Source organism: Notamacropus eugenii, chromosome 6, assembly GCF_028372415.1.
Source record: "Notamacropus eugenii isolate mMacEug1 chromosome 6, mMacEug1.pri_v2, whole genome shotgun sequence".
NCBI classification, from domain to species: domain Eukaryota; kingdom Metazoa; phylum Chordata; class Mammalia; order Diprotodontia; family Macropodidae; genus Notamacropus; species Notamacropus eugenii.
In genome coordinates, this window is record NC_092877.1 from 55,916,580 (window position 1) to 55,937,831 (window position 21,252).

At 39.2% G+C, this 21,252-nt stretch overlaps 1 protein-coding gene across 3 annotated transcripts in view; it reads right to left on the reverse strand.

Moving 5' to 3' along the window:
* Positions 1 to 21,252, reverse strand: part of TRMT44 (tRNA methyltransferase 44 homolog) — a 164,242-nt gene that overhangs the window by 95,468 nt on the left and 47,522 nt on the right. The window contains exon 12 of one of the 3 annotated variants that reach the window (XM_072620126.1): positions 9,959 to 14,528. The exons of 1 other annotated variant lie outside the window; for it this stretch is intronic. In XM_072620126.1, coding sequence (XP_072476227.1) covers positions 14,494 to 14,528 — 35 coding nt within the window. In that variant the 3' untranslated portion in view covers positions 9,959 to 14,493. Of the gene's footprint in view, positions 1 to 9,958; positions 14,529 to 17,162; positions 17,736 to 21,252 lie in introns of those variants that run through there. One more of the 3 variants, XM_072620127.1, reaches the window with a different exon arrangement.

A 21,252-nucleotide genomic window follows, 5' to 3' on the forward strand; every position in this document is an offset into this window, starting at 1 on the left:
AATTGAGCAGCAGATTTGGATCTCAGCCCTGAGTGGTGGCCCTGGGGTAAGGAGGAGTGCTGATGAGGTGGAGTTGGTGGAGGCTCTGGAGAGGAAATCCTGCTCACAGACCAGAGCATAGGACAAGAGAGGACTAAACTCCTCTCCCCTGATTGTGCCAACTTGGAGGAACTAAGAACTTACAGATCCCCAGAGTATACCCTCCCCTTGGCAAAGAACTCAAAAGTCAAGTAACTGGCTGGGAAAATGCCCAAAAAAGGGAAAAAGAATATGACAATAGAAGGTTACTTTCTTGGTGAATTTTCTTTCTCCCTTTCAGATGAGGAGGAACAATGCCCATCATTACAGGAAGACCTAAAAGTCAAGGCTTCTGCATCCAAAACCTCAAAAACAAATATGCAATGGTCTCAGGTCATGGAAGAGCTCAAAAAGGATTTTGAAAATCAAGTAAGAGAGGTGGAGGAAAAATTGGGGAGAAAAATGAGAGTGATGCAAGAAAATCATGAAAAGCAAGTCAACAACTTGCTAAAGGAGATCCCAAAAATGCTGAAGAAATTAACACTTTTAAAAATAGACTAACTCAAATGGCAAAGGAGGCCCAAAAAGTCAATGAGGAGAAGAATGCTTTAAAGAGCAGAATTAGCCAAATGGAAAAGGAGGTTAAAAGGCTCACTGAAGAAAATAGTTCTTTAAAAATTAGAATGGAGCAGATGGAAGCAAATGACTTTATGAGAAACCAAAAAATTACAAAACAAAACCAAAAAATGAAGAAATGGAAGACAATGTGAAATATCTCATTGAACAAACAACTGACCCGGAGAATAGATCCAGGAGAGACAATTTAAAAATTATGAGACTACCTGAAAGCCAAGATCAAAAAAAGAGCTTAGACATCATCTTTCATGAAATTATCAAGGAAAACTGCCCTGATATTCTAGAACTGGAGGGTAAAATAAATATTGAAAGAATTCATCAATCACCTCCTGAAAGAGATCCAAAAAGAAAAACTCCTAGGAAAATTTTAGCCAAATTCCAGAGTTCCCAGGTCAAGGAGAAAATATTACAAGCAGCTCAAAAGAAACAATTTGAGTATTGTGGAAATACAATCCAGATAACACAGGATCTGGCACCTTCTACATTAAGGGATCTAAGGGCTTGGAATATGAAATTCTAGAAGTCAAAGGAACTAGAATTAAAACCAAGAATCACCTACCCAGCAAAACTGAGTATATTACTCCAAGGGGAAAAATTGTCATTTAATGAAATATAGGACTTTCAAGCATTCTTGATGAAAAGACCAGAGCTGAATAGAAAATGTGACTTTCAAACACAAGAATCAAGAGAAGCATGAAAAGATAAACAGGAAAGAGAAATCACAAGGGATTTACTAAAGCTGAACTATTTACATTCCCACATTCTCATTATTTGGGTAGTTGGAGGGATTATACACACACACACACACACACACATACACACACACACACACACACACACAAAGGGCACAGGGTGAGTTGAACAGGAAGGAATGATATGTAAAAAAATAAAATTAAGGGGTGAGAGAGGAATATATTGGGAGGAGAAAGGGAGAAATGGAATGGGGCAAATCATCCCTCCTAAAAAAGGCAAGAAAAAGCTTTTTCAATGGAGGGGAAAAGGGGGAGGTGAGAGGGAAAAAGTGAAACTTACTCTCATCACATCTGGCTTAGGGAGAGAATACCATACACACTCAATTTGATATGAAAATTTGTCTTACACTACAGGAAAGTAGGGTAGAAAGGGATAAGTGGGGCATGGGGGATGATAGAAGGGAGGGCAAATAAGAGGAGGGGGTAATTAGAAGTAAACACTTTTGGGGAGGGATAAGATCAAAAGGGAGAATAGAATAAAAGGAGGGTTAGGATAGGATGGAAGGAAATATAGTTAATCTTTCACAACATGACTATTATGGAAGTATTTTGCAAAACTACACATATATAGCCTATATTGAATTGCTTGCCTCCTCAGTGGGGATGGGTGGGGAGGGAGGAAGGGAGAGAAATTAAAACTCGAAGTTTTAGAAACGAATATTGAGAATTGATTTTGCATGTAACTGGTAAATAAGAAATACAGGTAATGGGATATAGAAATCTATCTTGCCCTACAAGAAAAGACAGAAGATGGAGATAAAGGAAGGGAGGGTAGATTGGGGGAAGGGGTCATCAGAATGCACGGTGTTTTGGGTGGGGGGAGAGATGGGGAAAAAATTTGAAACTCAAAATTTTGTGGAAATGAATGCTAAAAACTAAAAATAAATAAATTGGAAAAAAAAAAGAAATGATGAACAGGAAGACTTCAGAGAGGCCTGGGAGGACCTATACGAACTGATGCTGACTGAGGAGCAAAACCAGGAGAACTTTGTACACAGCAACAACCACAGTGTGTGAGAAATTTTTCTGGTAGACTTAGCTCTTCATAGCAATGCAAGGACCTAAAAATTCCCAATGAACTCTTAAGGCAAAATGCCTTCCACATTCAGAAAAAGAACTATGGAATTGGATCATAGAATGAAGGAGACCATTTTCTCTTGTGTTGTTTTGTTTTGTTTTGATGGTTTCTCTCATTCATTTTAATTCTTCTATGCAACATGACTAAGGTGAAAATGTATTTAATAAGAATGTATGTGTAGAACCTATATAAGATTACACACTGGCTCAGGGAGGGTGGGGGGACAGAGGAGAAAAAAAATCTAAGATATATGGAAGTGACTGTAGAAAACTGAAAACAAATGAATTAATTTTAAAAAAGGAATGCTTGAAAGTCCTCTATTTCACTGAAGGTCTACTTTTCCCCCTAAAGTATTATATTCAGTTTTGCTGGATAGGTGATTCTTGATTGTAATTGTATTTCTTTTGCACTCCAGAATACCATATGCCAAGCCTTTCAATCCTTTAATGTAGCAGTTGCTAAATATTGTGTTATCCTGACTAACTCCACAATACTTGAATTGTTTCTTTCTGGCTGCTTGTAGTATTTTCTCCTTAATAGCCCCTTTTTAAATTAAATTTTATTTTTTCAATCAATGAAAATATACCTTCTCTCCCTACTCCCTTCCCTTCTTCCCCACTGAGAAACGAAAAAAGAAAAGCAACAAATCTCTGCAGTGGCCATGTCCAAAGGGATTTCATCATTTCCCATCTCCTTTACCCAGGCTGTCCAACATTTCTGAAATATCTCTCCTCACCTATTCCTCTTAGGATCTTTGGCTTCTTTCTGGGCTTATATCAAGTGCTCCTTTCCTACATGATGAATATCTTGATCTTCTTAGCTACTAACAGCCTCCTACCATTTTTGTATTCACTGTGTATTTATTTTGTATATAACCCTACTCATATTTTTTATTTACTTATTTATGTGCACACTGTTTCCCCTAAGTAGGATGCAACTCAAGGAATTAGTTCCTTGATGGGAGGAACTGGTTAATTTTATCTTGTATCTCCAATATCTAGCACAGTGACAGTGTTTAATATTTAATATCTCAATCTGAACTCTAAACCATCACCTCTATCACTGGTTCTCTGGAACTGTGGCTGGTCATTACATTGATCAGAGTTCTTCAGTCTTTTAAAATTGTTTGTTTTTATAGTACTGTTGCAGTATAAATTGTTATGCTACTTTTGCTCACTTCACACAAGTCTTCAGAGGTTTCTCTGAAATGGACTCTTTCATCATTTCTTACTGCATAATAATATTCCAATACATACATATACCAGAACTTGTTCAGTCATTCTTCAACTGATGAACACCCTTTCAATGTCCAATTCTTTAATCTGCTCAGAGTTTCTGCCTGCTTAGAGTTTGTTTTGCTAAGAGCTAACCTCTTCCTTAATCTACCCTTCCTCTTGTTCTCCTTCTCCCTTCTGCCCTTTTCCTCCTGGTTAGCTGTTGAATGAAATGCAGTTCTATATTGAACTGTAAGAATTCTGACCTCCTTTAATCAGGGCAGATGAGAATGAGGTTCAAGTACTGCCTGCTCCCCCTACCTGTTCCTCATTCATTATATAAACTTCTACTTGTGTACCCCAGTTATATGAGATAATTTTCTCCTTTGCTCCTCTCCCTTCCCCTCCCCTTGCAGTATTCCTCTTCCTCTTCATTTCCATTCTTCTTTTAAGACCATCAAAACATAACAGAGCCATTTCTAGACCATCTGTCTAATTAGACTCCCTCCATGACCTCTGACGGTAATAAGATCAATGTATCATGCCCCTATAATAGAATAACAAACATAGTTGGTTCTAGTTTAATTTTTTGTGATTGTTCACTCACATTAACTTTTCTATGATTCCTTGACTCCTGCATTTGTACTTCAAAGGTTCTATGCAGCTTTGGTCTTTTCATCAGGAATGCTTGGAAGTCTTCTATTTCATTGGACTATTTTTCTGCCATAGGTTAATTTTGCTAGATTCATTAGTGTTGGCTGTAAACCTATAGCCTTTGGTTTCCTGAATATTTTGATCTTATTTGTGGTAACTACTAAATCATATATTACCTGACTATGGCTCCTCAATACTTGGATTCTTCCTTTCTTTCTGTTTGCAGTACTTTTTCTTTTACTTCAAAGATACGGATTTGAGCTATAATGCCCCTGAGAATTTTCATTTTTAGTGTTTTTTTAGGAGATGACTAGTGAATTTTATTTTTTACTTTGCTCTCCAGTTCTAAGTTTTCTTTTATGATTTCTTGAGATATGATATCTAAGCTCTTTTTTAAATTATAGCTTTTGGGTAGTCTAAAGATTTTTAAATTCTTTCTTCACTGAAAAGTTTTCCTGATCAGTTATATTTTCTTCTACTTTTTCAGTCTTTTGAACTTGTTTTAATATTTCTTATTACCTCATGAAGTCATCATCTTCCTTTTTTTATATTATGATCTTTATGGAATTTGTTGCTTGAATAAGATTTTGGATCTCCTGTTCCAAGTTGTTAATTCCCCTTAACATTTTTTTCTTTCATAACTCTCATTTTCGTTTCATTTTTTTCCCTCTAGAACTGTTATCCCCAGTGTCTACAAACTTCTTTGTCTCTCTTCACTGACCTGAGTTAGAAAAAAGACTCATGGTGATTTTTTTTACTTAGGTTTCCCAATTAGGACTCAGTCTGTCACATTTTCTATTCTATGTGAAGGAGTCATAGGGTAAAGCTTGGCTGTTCTTCCTGATGCTCTGACATCTCAGCCCTGTCCTTTTAAGCCTTTTAATTAGGCTTCCTCCTCCAATTTCTCCCTTCTCCAATCCATCCTTTACAAGGTCCCAAAATTCCATTCCTAAAGTATGGAGCTGACCAAGTCATTCCCTTCCTCACAAAGCCCAATTGTCTCCCTATTGCTTCTAGGATAAAATACAAATTTCTCTGTTAATGAACCACAGATTCCTCTGCTTGGTATATAAAGCCCTTCGAAATCTAACTCTAGCCTCTCCTTCCAGACTTACTACATATTATTCCCCTCTTCAAACATTCTACTTTCCAACCAAGTGAAAGACTTGTTCTCTGTCCATTCTATTCCATCATCTCCCATCTTCTTGACACAGGCCATTATCTTCAATGCCTTCCTCATCTTTGGCTCTTACAATCACTGGTTTCTTTCAAGGTTTATCTCAAGGAATCCTCCCATTTGATGACCATCATAATCTTCCTAGTTGTTGACAGTCTTCCATCCCCACCATCATTCTGTATTTGGTTGGTATTTATATACATATATATCCCTATCCCTATTTTTAATATACTTATCTGCTTTAAAATTCTATTTTATTTTCAGTTCTGAATTATCTCCTTCCCACCACCCCATTCCCTTACTCATTAAGAAAGCAAGAAAAACAAAATCTATTATAAATATGCATACTCAAGTAAAACAAATTCTTGCCTAAGCCATGTCAAAACAATTCTTCATTCTGCACTCTGTGTCCCTGTAACAGAAGGTAGACAGCATGTTTCATCATGAGTCCAACTATGATTGGTTCCATTGTGTTGCTCAGAATTCCTAAGTCAAAGTTGTTTGTCATGAGAGTGTTATTGTCACTGTATAAATTGTTCTCCTGGTTCTGCTCATTTTACTTTGTATCAGTTCATACAAGTCTTCCCAGTTTTTTCAGAAATGCTTCTCTTCTTCATTTCTTATAGCACAATAGTATTCCATCAAATTCACATATCATAACGTGTTCAGCCATTCTCCAACTGATGGACACCCTCCACCACAAAAATAGATGCTATAACTATTTTTTGATATATGGGTCCTTTTTTCTTTCTTTGAATTCCTTTGAAGACTTAGCAGTGGTATCACTGGATCAAAGGGAATACATAATTTAACAGCTTTTTGGACATAGTTCCAAATTGCTTTCCAGAATGTTTGAACCAGTTTACAGCTTTACCAATAGTACCTGCTTTCTCACAGTCCTTCCAGAATTTGTAATTTTTCTTTTTTGCCAACTTAGTTAGTCTAATGGGTGTGAGGTGGTACCTCAGAGGTTTTATAATTTACATTTATGTAATTATTAGTGATTTAGAACATTTTTTCATATGGCTAGTGAAAGCTTGGATTTCTTCTTCTCAACACTGCCTATTCATATCCTTTGGCTATTTACAGGTGATTTAGCCTTAATGTTCATCACATATGGCATTCCATCTCTGATTTCCTTGCTTTTGCACGGGCCATCTCCTATACCTAAAATATATGCCATTCTCACATCACTGCTACTTACACTGCTATGTTTCCTTCAAGAATCAGTTCAAGTAGCACTTTCTACATGAAACTTTTTCTGTTCCCTCCAGCCATATGCCCTCTGCTCCAAAAATGATCCATATGATATATATTCTTATATAGACACATCTCTTGAATACAGGGAATGGTCCACTTTTGTCTGTGTATCACCAGCACCTAGCACTGTGTCTGGCAAATAGCAGAGGCTTATTCAATGTTTGTTGATTGACTGATTCAGACCTAGACAAAAATGTGAGCAAAGGCACAAAGACCCAAGAGTTCTACGCATGTTTTAGGGCTTCAGAGATGGGGGCCACTTAGTGGGGAAGGAGAAGAGAGAGAGTAGTGCAATTTGGCTGGAATACAGAATAATATATGGAAGAGATTTAACATGATAAGGCTAGGATGGTGCCAGATTGTGGAAGTCTATGAATGCCAAACAAAAGAGTTTGAATGTTAGTAAGCTAGATCACCCGATTTATGTGTAAGAAAAAGTATTCTGAAAGTTGCATGAAGTATGAATTGTAAAGGAAAAAGCAGATGAGAGAAAATGTATTAGGTGCTTCTTGCAATAGTCCAAGTGGGTATTAATTCCTCTTCCTTTCTCCAAATGTGAGAACCTAGAATTCCAGAAGTTCAGCTGATGAATTGAGAGTCCAGCTCTCAAAAAAAAAATATCCCTTTATTCTCCCTAGGGACTTGAGTAAGACACGTTCTTTGGACCAAACCAGCAGTGTGTTCTTTAATTAAACAGGAACACCTGTTCTTCTGCTACCTCATTTAATTATGAGCTGAGTGGCATCTGTAATCTAGCCATTCTATACAATGCAGAATATTATGAAAATGCCACCAAACCTGGGAGACTCACTGGAACAAATGTTCATTCCAAGGATTGTACTGGGCCCAAGGAATGACTCCAACATCTTCTCTGCTTTTTCAACTCTCCTGTTTCCCCTTAAACTGTTCACACATCACCAGGATATATGCTAGGATTCTTTTCTGAGAGGAATCAATGTTTTTTTCTCAAGTGTGGTATGCTTACCGTCTGCTATTAAGCTACCCAGAATTGACCTTGGTAAAAGGCAGTGGAGTCCTCATCAGATAGGAGCTTCTCTCCGTTGTGGGGCACAAAGGTAAATAATAGTGTAACTTCTACATGAGAAACTCTTGCAACTCGAAGGATTTGAGCATATTCCATGGTGATTTTCTCACTTCCCTTACTGACTCCACCCAAAAAACCTAGGGAAAAAGAGTCATGCCACTACTCCATCCTACCCTGAGACCAGCTCTCCACTTACAAGAATGCAATTCAAAATATTACAGAGGAATTGTATTAAAGTGAGGAAAATAAAAGAAAAACCCTTGAAAGTGTAACTGTTGGTCCCAAAGATGTCTGCACATTTTAGAGGTTGCTCCCACAAATCCTACCCCTCCCCAAGCCCAGCTGTCACTTGCTACTCTCTGCTGGTCAGAGGAGAGAAGTGGCATTGGGAGCTTTTTACTGTCTCTGGCTTATAGCCATTCTTCACAGCTCTCTCCAGCTCTGAGTTTGCCATTTTTCAGCCAAGCCAACGATGAATCTCAAGAGATTTCTCAGTCTTTCGGTGCCATCTGCCCTGTTCACAAGAAGGCAAAACCTCTAGAGTCCTCCTTTTCTTTCCATGTGCCATTTCCTTTAGCCCTCTCCTATCCTCTTCTCCCTCCTTTTCTCCTTCCCCAGATTCTGTTCTCTTCCCTTCTCTCTCTCTGTCTCTCTCTGTCTCTCTCTCTGTGTCTCTGTCTCTGTCTCTCTCTCTCTCTGTCTCTCTCTCTCTCCCTCTCTCTCTCTGTCTCTCTCTCTTTCTGCCTCTCCTCCCCCCTCTCTTATTTAATCCCTCTCTCCACCCAGTCTCTACTATTTACAACCCCACATATCACCATTCATACTCTCAGTCAAATGTTATTTATTCACAAATGGCAAAGGAATGAAGGGAAAGAGGAGAAAATCCTGAACTAACATAATAGGGTCCATACCCTCAAGGAACTAACAGTCTCATGAGATATGTAAACAATTAACTATAATATAGATGCAGCAAGAACAGCCCCCCAACTTCCGAATCAAAGGCCCTGTGCTAGCAGCAGCCACTAGGAACCATCACTCTTCTTTTTACAGGTGATGAGAATTAGAAGTTCAGTCACTGGCAGCACACGGTCACAAAAGGAGTACCCACCAAAGCTAGGTTCTGGACCTAGATCCTCATGCTAAGAAGTAATCTCTCCACTCCGTTACACTGCTTCCTCAGGATATTAGGGGACGGAGAGAAAAAAAACATTTGTTGTTCAGTTGCTTTTCAACTGTGTCCAATTCTTCATGACTCCATTTGGGGTTTTCTTGGAAGAAATACCAGAGTGGCTCATTTCACATATGAGGTAACTGAGGCAAACTGGGTTAAGTGACTTGCCCAGTATCACATAGCTAGCAAGTGTCTGAAGCCAGATTTGAACTCAGCAAGAGGAGTCTTCCTGCCTCCAGACCCAGCATTCTGCACACTCACATTTCCATAGCCCCTTATACACAAAGTGATATTGTCACAGCTACTCTGTGAGGTTAGCTATGCTTTGCGAAGACATGTTTCAGACCAGACTTGTAATTTCTTTGGTATAGAGAACTCTCAGGAGAGGAACTCCCTCTACCCATGCAGATCAGCTATGACTTGTTGACCTTAGAAAGTTATCTAGGGCAGGCTACTGAGAGATTAAGTGACTTGACCAGAGTGACCCAGACTTTATATGCCAGAGACAGAACTTGAGGTCAAATCTTGCTGTCTCTTAGGCTGACTTTCTGGCCGCAATCCCATAGCTAACTTTTGTACATAACAGATAATAAACGTTTGCTGGAATGAATTAAAAAGTGGTTCAGGGAAATGAAATGAAAATCAAGATTTAATGAAGAGTACGGAGTGGGAAGGGTGCTAGGTGGCACAGTGGATACAACATGGGCCCTGGAGTCAGGAGAACCTGAATTCAAATCCAGCCTCAGACACTTACTAGCTGTATGACTCTGGGCAAGTCACTTAACTGTGAGGGAAGGGAAGGGAACGGAACGGAAGGGAAGGGAAGGGAAGGGAAGGGAAGGGAAGGGAAGGGAAGGGAAGGGAAGGGAAGGGAAGGGAAGGGAAGGGAAGGGAAGGGAAGGGAAGGGAAAGGAAGGGAAGGGAAGGGAAGGGAAGGGAAAGGAAGGGAAGGGAAGGGAAGGGAAGGGAAGGGACCTTCTTAGCTCTCACAATGTAGCCTACTGTTTGTAATGCTGGCCAAATTCTACAGAGTATATGCAAATACATTTGTAATAAATATGTTGTAAAGGAATTTTGTTAAAAAGGAATCCTTTGTTAGAAATGCAAAAGCCCATGTCTTTTGGCATTCAATCCACTGTTTTTTTTTTTTTCCGCTATACTTACTCAATTTGTTAACTCAACAAATATTCATGAAAGACATTTATAAATAAAGTACTAAAAGGCATGGCAAAGACTATAAATGTTAAGTGTGGGCTGGAGTAATCAAGTATGGCTTCATGAAAGTGGTACTTGAGTAGGATCTTGAAGGATATAATTATATAATACCTCTTTTGTGTGTGTGTGTGTGTGTGTGTGTGTGTGTGTGTGTGTGAGTGTGTGTGTGTGAGTGTGTGTGTTCTGGTTTGCCTACTGTCCCTACAAAGAAGAGGGAAGGGAACTTTGTGGCTTCTGGTTATAGCAAGGAGCTTCAAGGAAGTGGCACTGATGACTCATCTCCCTGGCACCTCTCTCTGAGTCAGCCCTGCACCAAGGAATATGTGTCCTAAGAAGGTCAGGAGGAAATATGGTATTACTGTAGTGCCATCTCTCGGTTCAGGGAGCTCCAAGGTCTCAACTACTGACAGTCCCTCCCTTTGCCATAAGGAAGGGAATTTCTTCCAGTACTATCTTAGGAACCTTGCTTCTTTGGAACTTTGCACATAGCCCCAGTTCTCTCAAATACTAATTAATTAGGTAGATATTTGGACCAGATGACCTCTCAGGTGCCTTCTAACCCTAAGACTGTTCTCACCAAGTAAAGATACTTGGGCTCTAGACCAAGCTCTTCCACTCACTCCCCACGGAACCTGGGTCAAGTCACATCTTTCAACCTCATGCTTCTCTAACAAATGGAGAAAATTTGGAGTCAAGAAGACATAAATTCAAATTTTTCTACAGATACGTGACCCTGGGGCCAAGTCACTTAACCCCTCTGTGTGTTGGTTTCCTATCTATAAAATGATGAGGTTGGACTCAATGACTTCTAAAGTCCTTTCTAGCTCTAAATCTATAACCCTATGATCCTTTTGGTACCTACCTTGAGAGGATCACCTTAGATAATGGGGATAAAGCTGCTTAGAAATAGTTAAAGTGTCTCCCTTTTATAGAGAGATAGAAAATATACACCTAAGTACTTATATATCTATAAGTATAGAGAGACTTAAACTATTTCCAAGCAGTCAGTATACGTGTGTGTGTGTGTGTGTGTGTGTGTGTATTATATGGAGACTTTATTTCTAAGCAGTTATATAAATGTGTGTGTGCAGAAGAGAGAGAGAGTGAGAGAGAAAGAGAGAGAGAGAGACAGAGAGAGGGAGAGAAGTCTTTAACAAGGTTAGAAGTGGAGGCAAGAATAATTTTCACAGTGGGAAGGTCTTACACATAGAAAAACCTTCCTCCTCCTCCCCTTGATCTCCCCACTAGAGTTCTAGTATTCTCATGTTAGCCAACAATCTGCACTTTGGCTCAAGGTCACTCAAGACATAAGTGATTAAATGGTCATTCATCTGAGGTCTATGGTGCCCCCCAAGTTTTGCATTTTTCCCACTGTACCCCAATATCACCTACCCCACTCTATACTTCTATGGCACCTCATCTCTTGAATTTTGGGGCACATTTGTAGTTGAAAGCAGATTCATGTGTATCCACTTCATCTGCATTTTAACTGAGGTGTCCTAAAGTCAGAATATCTTGTCCCCTTAGTGAGTGAATTGTAGTATCCCAAGGGAACCTGACAGGAACTAGGGCTTAAGTTCGTTTCTAAAGGACAGAGGGAAGAATAGAGGTCATTCTGGGCATGGGAAATAGGATGCACCAAGATCTTGATATCTTTGTCTTTCCTATGCTGGTTACCAGAGCCCAAGCCAGCAATTCTAGACCCCAGGGCAAACAAAATAATCAACTCATCAACTTCTTTAAAGTCATATTCAGTTGGCAGGAGTGTGAAAGGGGCAGTGGGAAAACTCTGGGTCAACAAATGGCAGCTCTTAGAGAGGTTGCCATGGTAGAAGAGGATAGGGGGACAAGGTAGGGATGAGTTTGGGGTATGGAGGTCACAAGGGGATGGCCTGGGGTAGGAAGCATGACATCTGGTAACTATTTTAACTGATTATTCTGGCTGACTGGGCACTAAGCACAGTAGTTCCTACCTGTTACAGAACAGCTATCATTACCTTTTAATTAGGACACCCTGGTCAAAGTCCTAATTGCCTTCCCTGGTTACCCTAGCCAAACTGTTTTTCCCTTCCCCTATCTGAGGTGCTATATAGTGCAACACTGTCAGCCTTGGGAGAAGGGAGGACAATCTGACATAAATCAGAATGTCAATCCAACGTAATGGATCAGAATGCATCCTGTTTTCTTTTTCTTTTTTTAATTAATAGGCAGGAAAAGCAATTAAGGTAATGTGCCTGTTGACTTCACATGACATTTTTTTTGACATCAGAAAAGAACAGTGACTGACACTATTACTATCCATCCTTGGAAGCTAGTAACATAAGATCAGAAGGGCAAGGTTACTCAAATGAAAAGAAAAAAAGAAAACCATCAGGAAAGGTCTGGCAGACAGGTAAGGGCTCACTTTAAAAGTTTCTCCAGTTAGTTTTCTGGTCCTCTTACCAAACATCTCTACAGTCCCAGAGTAAAGGCCTCAAGACTCAAATTCTGTTAGACCAATTTGGTTGTGGAACTACCTACCCTCTGCCTATCCTATTCACCTCCTCCATGAAGTCTTTGCTCCCAAAGAAAATGTTCTTCACACTAGAAACCAGTGTAGACTCATAGGAAACTGAAGCCCCAGAAGAGATGAAAAGATACTAACAGAACACATCACTACACTCAAGGCTTCCCACTTTCACATTCATTGTTCCATTCTGTCTGCATTAACTTCCAGAAAAATCTTTTTTTGGTCTTGTTTTGTCATTACTTCCCTATTCAAAAAAAATCATCAGTGGCTACCCACTGCCTAAAAAAACTATTTTCACTTCTCTCAATGGCATTCAAAGCCCTCCACAAGCTTACCTTTCCAACCTCACCTCATAGAAACACTACACTCTAGACAAGCAGAATTTTTGCCCCTTAACCCAGTACTCACATATCTGATCATAGACAGTTAAGTAGGGGGCTTGGAATCAGAAAGACCTGGATTCAAATCCTGCCATATGACCCTTATCAATTCAGAACCTCCCTCCACCTTAGTTTCCTCATTTGCAAATAGCACCTATCACACAGGGTTATCATGAGGGTAAAATCAGATAAATACTTAAAGTGCCTTGCAAACTTTAAAATCAGTTTAAGGCTAAGGTGAAAATGTATTTAACAAGAATGTACATGCAGAACCTATATAAAACTGTATGCCGTCTAAGGGAGGGAGTGGGGAGGTAGGGGGGAGGGGAGGAGGTAGGAGAAAAAAATCTAAGCTATGTGGAAGTGATTGTAGAACACTGAAAACAAATAATAATAATAAAAAAAGAACCATGAGCTTGTGTAGCTGTCAGGTCCTTTCTGAGAGGGCACTGAGGCATGACATACTGAAGGTTTCTGATCAGGCTAGTAGCACCAGACAAGCTTTGCTTTAGCAGAATCACACTCGAAGGAATTTGTGGATCTTCTTAGATTCATAGTTCCAGATAGCAGAAAAATATATTGGGGTCAGTTGCCCTGGGTTCAAGTCCTAACTTTCATACATATTGTCTAACTTGGATAAGGCACTGTCATGCGTGCTCTACCCAGTTCTCAGGGTGTTGTGAAAAACACACCAAGTCAACATTTTGTAAATTTTAAAACACAATAGAAATGTGAGTTGTTACTATTCTAATTAATGGTCCTGGTGAGAGGTGATAAGGTTCAAACTAGGCTTGAGGCAGCAAGAATAGGGACCAGTCTCTTCCAATTCTGAAACTTAATTATGTTTTTCATTCCCCACAATGTCTCGTATAATGCTAGGCTCAATAATTACTTGCTAATGTGAACTGGAGATATAAGCATATGGCCGTGTTCGAGTTAACTGGGACAAAGTAAAATAATTAAATTTAGTGACGTACAATAAGCCCTGTGCCATTTTACATCTTTTAAAAAACTTTTTAATATGCAATGCATCCTCCTTTTGCTGCAACCATTTATTTTACACGACTAAGCATTGAGTTCCCACTACTCTGCCCATGTCCCTCAATTCTTCCTCATGAAACTACACTTTTATCACATTGGATATTGAATGTTTCTTGGATGAACAGTCCTTTTTTCCCCCTAAGTCTAGCTTTGATTGCAGCCCACAGGTTTTTCAATGGGGTTTAAATAAAGAAGTTTCCAGGCTTTTGGTGCATGTTTATCTCCATCACATGGATAAACTTCTTACACTCTTTGTGATATGCAGCATGGGACAAAATTTTCTTGTAGAACTTAATCTCCACTTGAGAATTTCTTCTCATTAGGTCAATGCTTCTATCAGAGTTCATTTCCTCAGCAGGGATACAACATTCAGGCCCACTGGAAGAAAAAAATCCCCAAAACAATTTTAGGGATGCATTTTTACGATTGAATGAAGACGTTCAAATCATAAAGGCTCATTTGGACTTCCAAAAGATTGTTTCCATAGAGCTATGAATGAAAAAAATGAGTTTCTATAATAAAAAACTACTTTTTTTCTCCCAGTCTTCAGTACTGAAATGAAAGGAACATTAGCCAATCAAGTCTGATCCTCTCATAAGTCCTATCCTCTCACAAGTCAGACCCTCTCATTTTACAGAGAGGGAAACTGAGGGCCAGGAAGGTTCTGTGACATGATCTAGGATAGTGATTCTAGAGAATGGTCTGTGGATTCCTAGGGGTCATAAGGCCCTTTCAGGGGATCCTCAAGGTCAAAATTATTTTCATAATACTAAGATAGTATTTGCCTATTAAAATGTTTCTCCCTTTTCCAGCTACATATCCGTGAGGCTGGATTTTCTTTATATACTTCAAATAAAACAACATATCAAACAGATTGAATGCAGAAGCAGATATAGAATCCAGTTGTCTTCTATTTAACCAGACACTAAAGAAATTTGCAGAAATGTGAAATAATGCTATTCTTCTAATTTTTTTGTTTTAGAAAATATAGTTATTTTCATTAAATACAATATTAATGTTAACTATAATGAGCTTATTATTATTTTAATAAATATTTTTCATTTTCTTCTATTTTAATTTCTAACATTGTAAGTATCAATAGCTATAACCATATAAACAAGAGTTTTTTCAGGTCCTGAATAATTTAGTGTAAAGGGGTACTGAGACCAAAGAATTGCCAATCTAGATAACACTACCAGTAAGGTGACTTGGCCTTATTAATTTCCCCATTTGTATTAGTATTAGTTTCTACATTTGTTGTGATAAGGAAATGAGAAAATATAAATAAAGCAATGTATAAATACAAGCTAGTATGATTATTATTGGTCCTGACCCCAACGTGTAAGACCTAGACCAAACCACGTTGTGATTTTATACTGGTGAAATCAGATTAAACGCAAAACAGACAACAGGAAGATGAGGGGCAGACAGTAAAGGGGGCAGATCCACCTCTGTCTTGGTGATGGGTTAGAGCATAGCCTCAGGACATTTTTCCTCATATTTTTTAAATCTAACCTTGACACACATCATAGTGCTTTACTGTAGGGAAATACATAGTCCCTATGTTATGGCACTAACAATGTAATGGACAGAGACATTCAATTTAATTCTATCCCCAAAACAGTTGGTATCTATGCACAACACTTTACTAGGTGCAAGAAGAAATAGAAGGTTTATATAAAATATAAATCTTCATGGAGCTTATAGTCAGGAGATATGGAAATTCAATTCAAACAAACGGACAATTTTTAAGTTGCACTGTGCAGAGACCTATGTCGGGGGTGGGCCAGACACTGTTAAGTGCTGGGGCAATAACGAAAAACAAAAGACAATCCCTGTCCCCAAGGAGCTTAAAATCTAACGAGGGAGACAACAAGAAAACAACTATGTACAACAAGCTATACACGTGATGGGATCTCAGGTGGAATTATGAAGGAAGTCAAGGGAGCCAGGAGGGAGAGATGATGAGTGAGAGCATTCCAGGCATGTGAGACAGCCAATGAAAATGCCCAGAGTCTGGAGATGAAGTGTCCTGTCCAAGGAACCGCGGCCAGTGTCACTAGATCAAAGAGTTATGTACACAAAGGAGTAAAACGTAAGAAGACTGGGAAAGTGGAGGAAGGAACAGGTGGTGAAGGGCTTTGAATGCCAAAGGGAATTTTCTATTTGATCCTAGAGGTAAAAGGGAAACCACTGGAGTTAACTGATGGGGCAAATGGGGTACGGAGTTGGAGTGGAATGCCACGATCAGTCAGATCTGGTAGCATTTTATTCATCTTCATAAGTGAAGTTGTTTTTTGGGGGGGATGCAGAGGGGCAGAGCAACTCAATAAATACCTAAGATGTCTGTGATCTATATCGGTAGAGAGAAAGAAACCACACAGATGGATTCACAGATTCTTCAAGTAGTGAACATATAAGGGTTTTTTTTCTTAGAAAAGTTCCTTCCATATGCTGGTATGTGGCCCAAAATAACAGTGTTTTACTGATATGCTTTCAACAAATTCTAAATATAGCACCAAAATCCACCAATTTCAACAGAAGTCCATCTTTCGATTATATTTTGGTTCAGTAGTGAGGCATTTTGTTATAAATGGATTTGTACATCAGGGTCTTGGCTGGGGGCAGAGTAGACCTAGGTAGGAAGCAGGAAGTAATTTAGTAGAGCCAGACAGGAAGTGGGGGGTGGAAGGGAACAAAGAGGTTTCTACAATAAGTAAGATCCAATCAAGAAAACAGTACTCCCTCTGAGCACTGAATTTAAATATAATTCAAAACAGCTTACAAAAAGTTATTCTGATGTCCAAAAAACTGGTTAAAAGAGGACTTGACCTGTTTTTATCTTCCTTTGCCACTTGCTTTTGCCTTGCTGGGCAATACTGCTTAGTAGCGGATACATTAGTAATTATAATAGTAAACTACGTAAACTACGATCAGTGTTCCATTAATGAATCAATAACGAATGACTGTGGCTGTCCTATATAACTGAAGAACCTTGTATTAACAGTACAAAAATTAACCGTAGGCTGTGAATTTGTTCCTAACTTAAGGTGCATGTCATAGGCATAAAGCATCACAGAATGTTGGAGCAGGGTGGGGCCTTCCAAATCATTTAGTCCAATATCATCATTTTATGGAGGAGGAAACTGAGTCTTAGAGAAGAATTATGACACAAGATCACACAGCCAACTGAATGGCAGACTCAGGACTGAAAACCTCATCTGCTGACTTTATACTAAGTGTTCTTTTGATAACACCATGCTTATAGTCATTGTATCAAAACATTTTTAAAGGCCCTATCTTGCACAGCTCATTGTGTTGGGCTTTGGGGGAATACTTGACATGAGTCCTATCTTTATGGAGCTTATGGTCAAGTATTGGGGATAAAACATATACACAAGTAATCATAATTCAAATGAATATACATTACGGGCCAAACAGAGTCATACTGGCAAAATGAAGTGCTACACATTTAATAAGTGCTGACTGAAGTTCATGCTCAGCAACTTATCTGTGAAAATTACCAAATTGTCAAGAGATAATGGACTGAATACTGTACATGACAAGTCCTTCATAAATCCTTCCCTGGTAGGAAGAGAAACACACAAATAAATGTAAATAAACAAAGCACAAAAATAAAATAAATAAAAATACACATCCAAAAGTTTGCTATCAGGTACTTTGGGAGGGAAGGCACTAGCAATAGGAGGCATCAGGGAAGGCTTCAGGCAGAAGCTGGGGCTTAAGTTGTATCTTAAAGGAAAAGAGAGACTGTATGAAGGCTTGAGGTAAGGATTTAAGGCATCCTGGGCTTGTGAGATGGCCTGCAGATGGAGTTCAGTGTGTGAGAATAGAGAGGTCATTTGGGGTGGATTACAATGTAAGAGAGTGGGAGAGGTTGAGAGGGCTTACAAGTTTATAGTTTATCCTAGAAAAACGAGGAAGCCACTTCTGATCCACTAATATAATAAAAATTATAATACTGATATAATATTTGTAAAGAGCTTAGCATAGTGCTGTTGGTCAGTCATTTATAAATCATGTCCAACTCTTCATGAGACCATTTGGGGTTTGGGGTTTTCTTGGCAGAGATACTGGAGTGGTTGCTATTTCCTTCTCCAGATATTTGACAGATGAGGAAACTGAGGCAAACAGGGTTAAGTGACTTTCCCAGGGTCACACAGCTGGTAGGCCAGATGTATGAGGCCAGATTTGAACTCAGTTCTGCCTAAGTTCAGACCTGGCACTCCATCCAATGCACCCACCCAAAGCACATAGTAAATGCTTAATGATGCCTGTTCCCTCTCCCCCTCCTACTACAGTTGATTAAATAAAAGAGTTGTCTGTGCTTTAAAAACAAAAAAAAATTTGGCAGCAGTAGGGAGGATGGACTAGAGTGGCGATAAACTTAAGTCACGGAAACCAATTAAGGAGCTATTACAGTAATTAAGTGGAGAAGTGATGAGGATCTCAATGAAGATGGTAGCTATGGGCACCAAAAAGCTGTCTAAAACCCTGGGAGGTTATAGACACAGGCAATCAGGGAAAGCATCATGGAACATGTGACTTGGGCTTAATGAGTGAACAGAAGAAAGGCTGGGGTTGAGAAAGGACATTTCAGTTCAGGGAACAATAAGGACAAAGTAGCAGCATTCAGAGGGCACATAGAGCAACTTAGATCTACAAAAAACAGATGAATTTGCCCAAAGCATTGACTGGCTAGAAGGGATGAAATAAGAATGGACAGGACAATGAGGCTAGATTGTGAAAGGAAACTGAACTTATGGAGAAGCTGCTGGAGGTTTGTTTTTGTTTTGTTTGTTTTTGAGGCAATCAGGTTTAAGTGGTTTGCCCAAATAACTCGTATTTGAGGCTGGATTTGAACTCAGATCCTCTTGACTTCTAGGGTCAGGGCCACCTACCTGCCCCTGCCACTAAAGACTTTTAAGCAGAGTAGTATCATGTCTCTGTGTATTCACATGCATAAGAAGGATTATTTGGGTACCAATAGAAAGGATTGATCGGAAAGGACAGACGACCTGTTGGAAGGCTATTACAAGAGTCCAGGCATGTGACAATAAGGGCCTGGACTACAGAGGTGGCAGAGGAAATAGAGGAGATAGAGTTAACAGAAAGTATTATTTGACTGATGATGTGAAGTAGGGAAAAGTCAACAATAACTCCAAAATGAACTGCAATTAGCCTTGGATAAGGTTTCCCAGAAGAGGTGACATTCAATTGGGCTTGAAAGGCTGGTAAGAATTCAACAGTTAAAATGGATGAGGATATTCCATGCGCAGGAAACAATGTAAGCAAAGACAGAGACCACATATAGAGGACAAAGAATAGTCCACTTTGGCTGAAACAAAGCATATGCAGAGAGCAGTCAAGTAAGGTAAGGCTGGAAAGGTAGACCAGTTGTGGAGAGCCTCAAATGCCAGGTTAAATGTATGCCTGTGTGTTTATGTGGCAGGAAAGATGAGGCTTCTTAGATAATAAAATTTTTGCTATGTGAAGGTGGAGGTAGTTGATCTAGACGTTATTAATCAATTGATTTTCTAGTCCAGTTGATAAAATCATGCAAGATAAAACTTGGGTTATCAGAGACAACTAGACATTAAAGACTTACATACAAAGAAGAGTTTATATCTTATTGCCCCTTTAGTGTGAATTTCTTCAGTCATTTGATGGAATTAACAGGTGGCTAATGAAGTCCCCAGCAATCCTTTAAAAGGGAAAATATTCTCTAGGAAGGCTGTCGGTCAAGAGAAGAGTTCTGAGGAGAGTGAGCTCTAGATGTTAAAAAATAATAAATGGGCCTGTACTAGCAGTCAGAAGTTAAGATGCAGAAAACAACAGCCCCAGGGAACTCAGTGAAGCCACCAAAAAAAACCACTGCCCACAGGGAGCAGCACCAAAACACCGTGAGAGGGCACTGCAGTGCCAAGGTGCCTTATTACATGTGCTCTCTACTGGCACAATCTATGTGTATGCCCACTGTTCCTGGTGACTCACCCCTTTTTTGGAAGCGTTTCCCCCAGGATTATGGAAGGGAATGTTTAATATTTTTTCTTTTGATACAAAACTCGTCAATGACTTCCTTTGAGCTAAACTGTGTATATATGCTGATTACTAAAAGCAAATGCATTGGTGGAGGCTCACGAGATGTAGTTTTAAGTCTGTGTATTTAACCCTTAAATACAAGTTGGAGGAGGGATTCCACCAAAAGGCATGCTTTACTTAGTTATTAAATCTTTGAAAATATGAATTCCATGTTTCATGGTCCTAAATCACGACCTCTTTCAGTCATTTATTTACTTCTTCAAGATATCAAAAGATCTGTAACTTCCACCAAAACAGACCACAGTTCCACATCACGGTGTTTGTGAGTTAGGCTGCTTCACTTCTGGCAACCAATCTCTACAAATAAGCAAGCTGTTTTCAGATAACAGATAAACAATTTGCCCTTGTACCCATACTTGCAACTTCCCCAGTTTAGCACAAACTGATAGTATATGTCCTGATTCCAAAGCTTTTGAGGACTCAAAGTCATTGACACACCACAGCGCCACGTTGGTGAACAGTAGTATCGACAGCATTTCTTAATTTGGGTCTAATTTGACACCAGCCCTATACTGAGTTCTTCTCCTACAATAATACCCTATGGCTTTCCTAATTTGTGGACAACAGTTATGTTTAAGTAGAAATCCTATTGGAGTTCAGCCACTGATCAGCAGAAACAGCATCCTGCAAAGCTACAGCAAAAACCTCATGCAGGGCCACAATTAGTTAAGACACAACAGTCAGTCTTAATAACTATTCTATCAATTTTCTGAATGCAACAAGCTTTTAATTTTCTGACATCACTGAGGAAAGTTGTCATGTAGACACTGAAGAATTATATATGGGGCATTAAATTTGTTTGAATTTGTGTCTGGTATGTTTGATGTTTTGGAATTCATTTAACCTTTAAGACTTCAAGGATTCAGGACTCCACTGGTGTGTGTATTGCCTCTACTAATAAAGATCACAGATCCACCTCAGTGACCCCTGAAAGAGTAGGGTCTAGAAAAAAGTGCTTTGTAAACTTTAAAGCACCGTA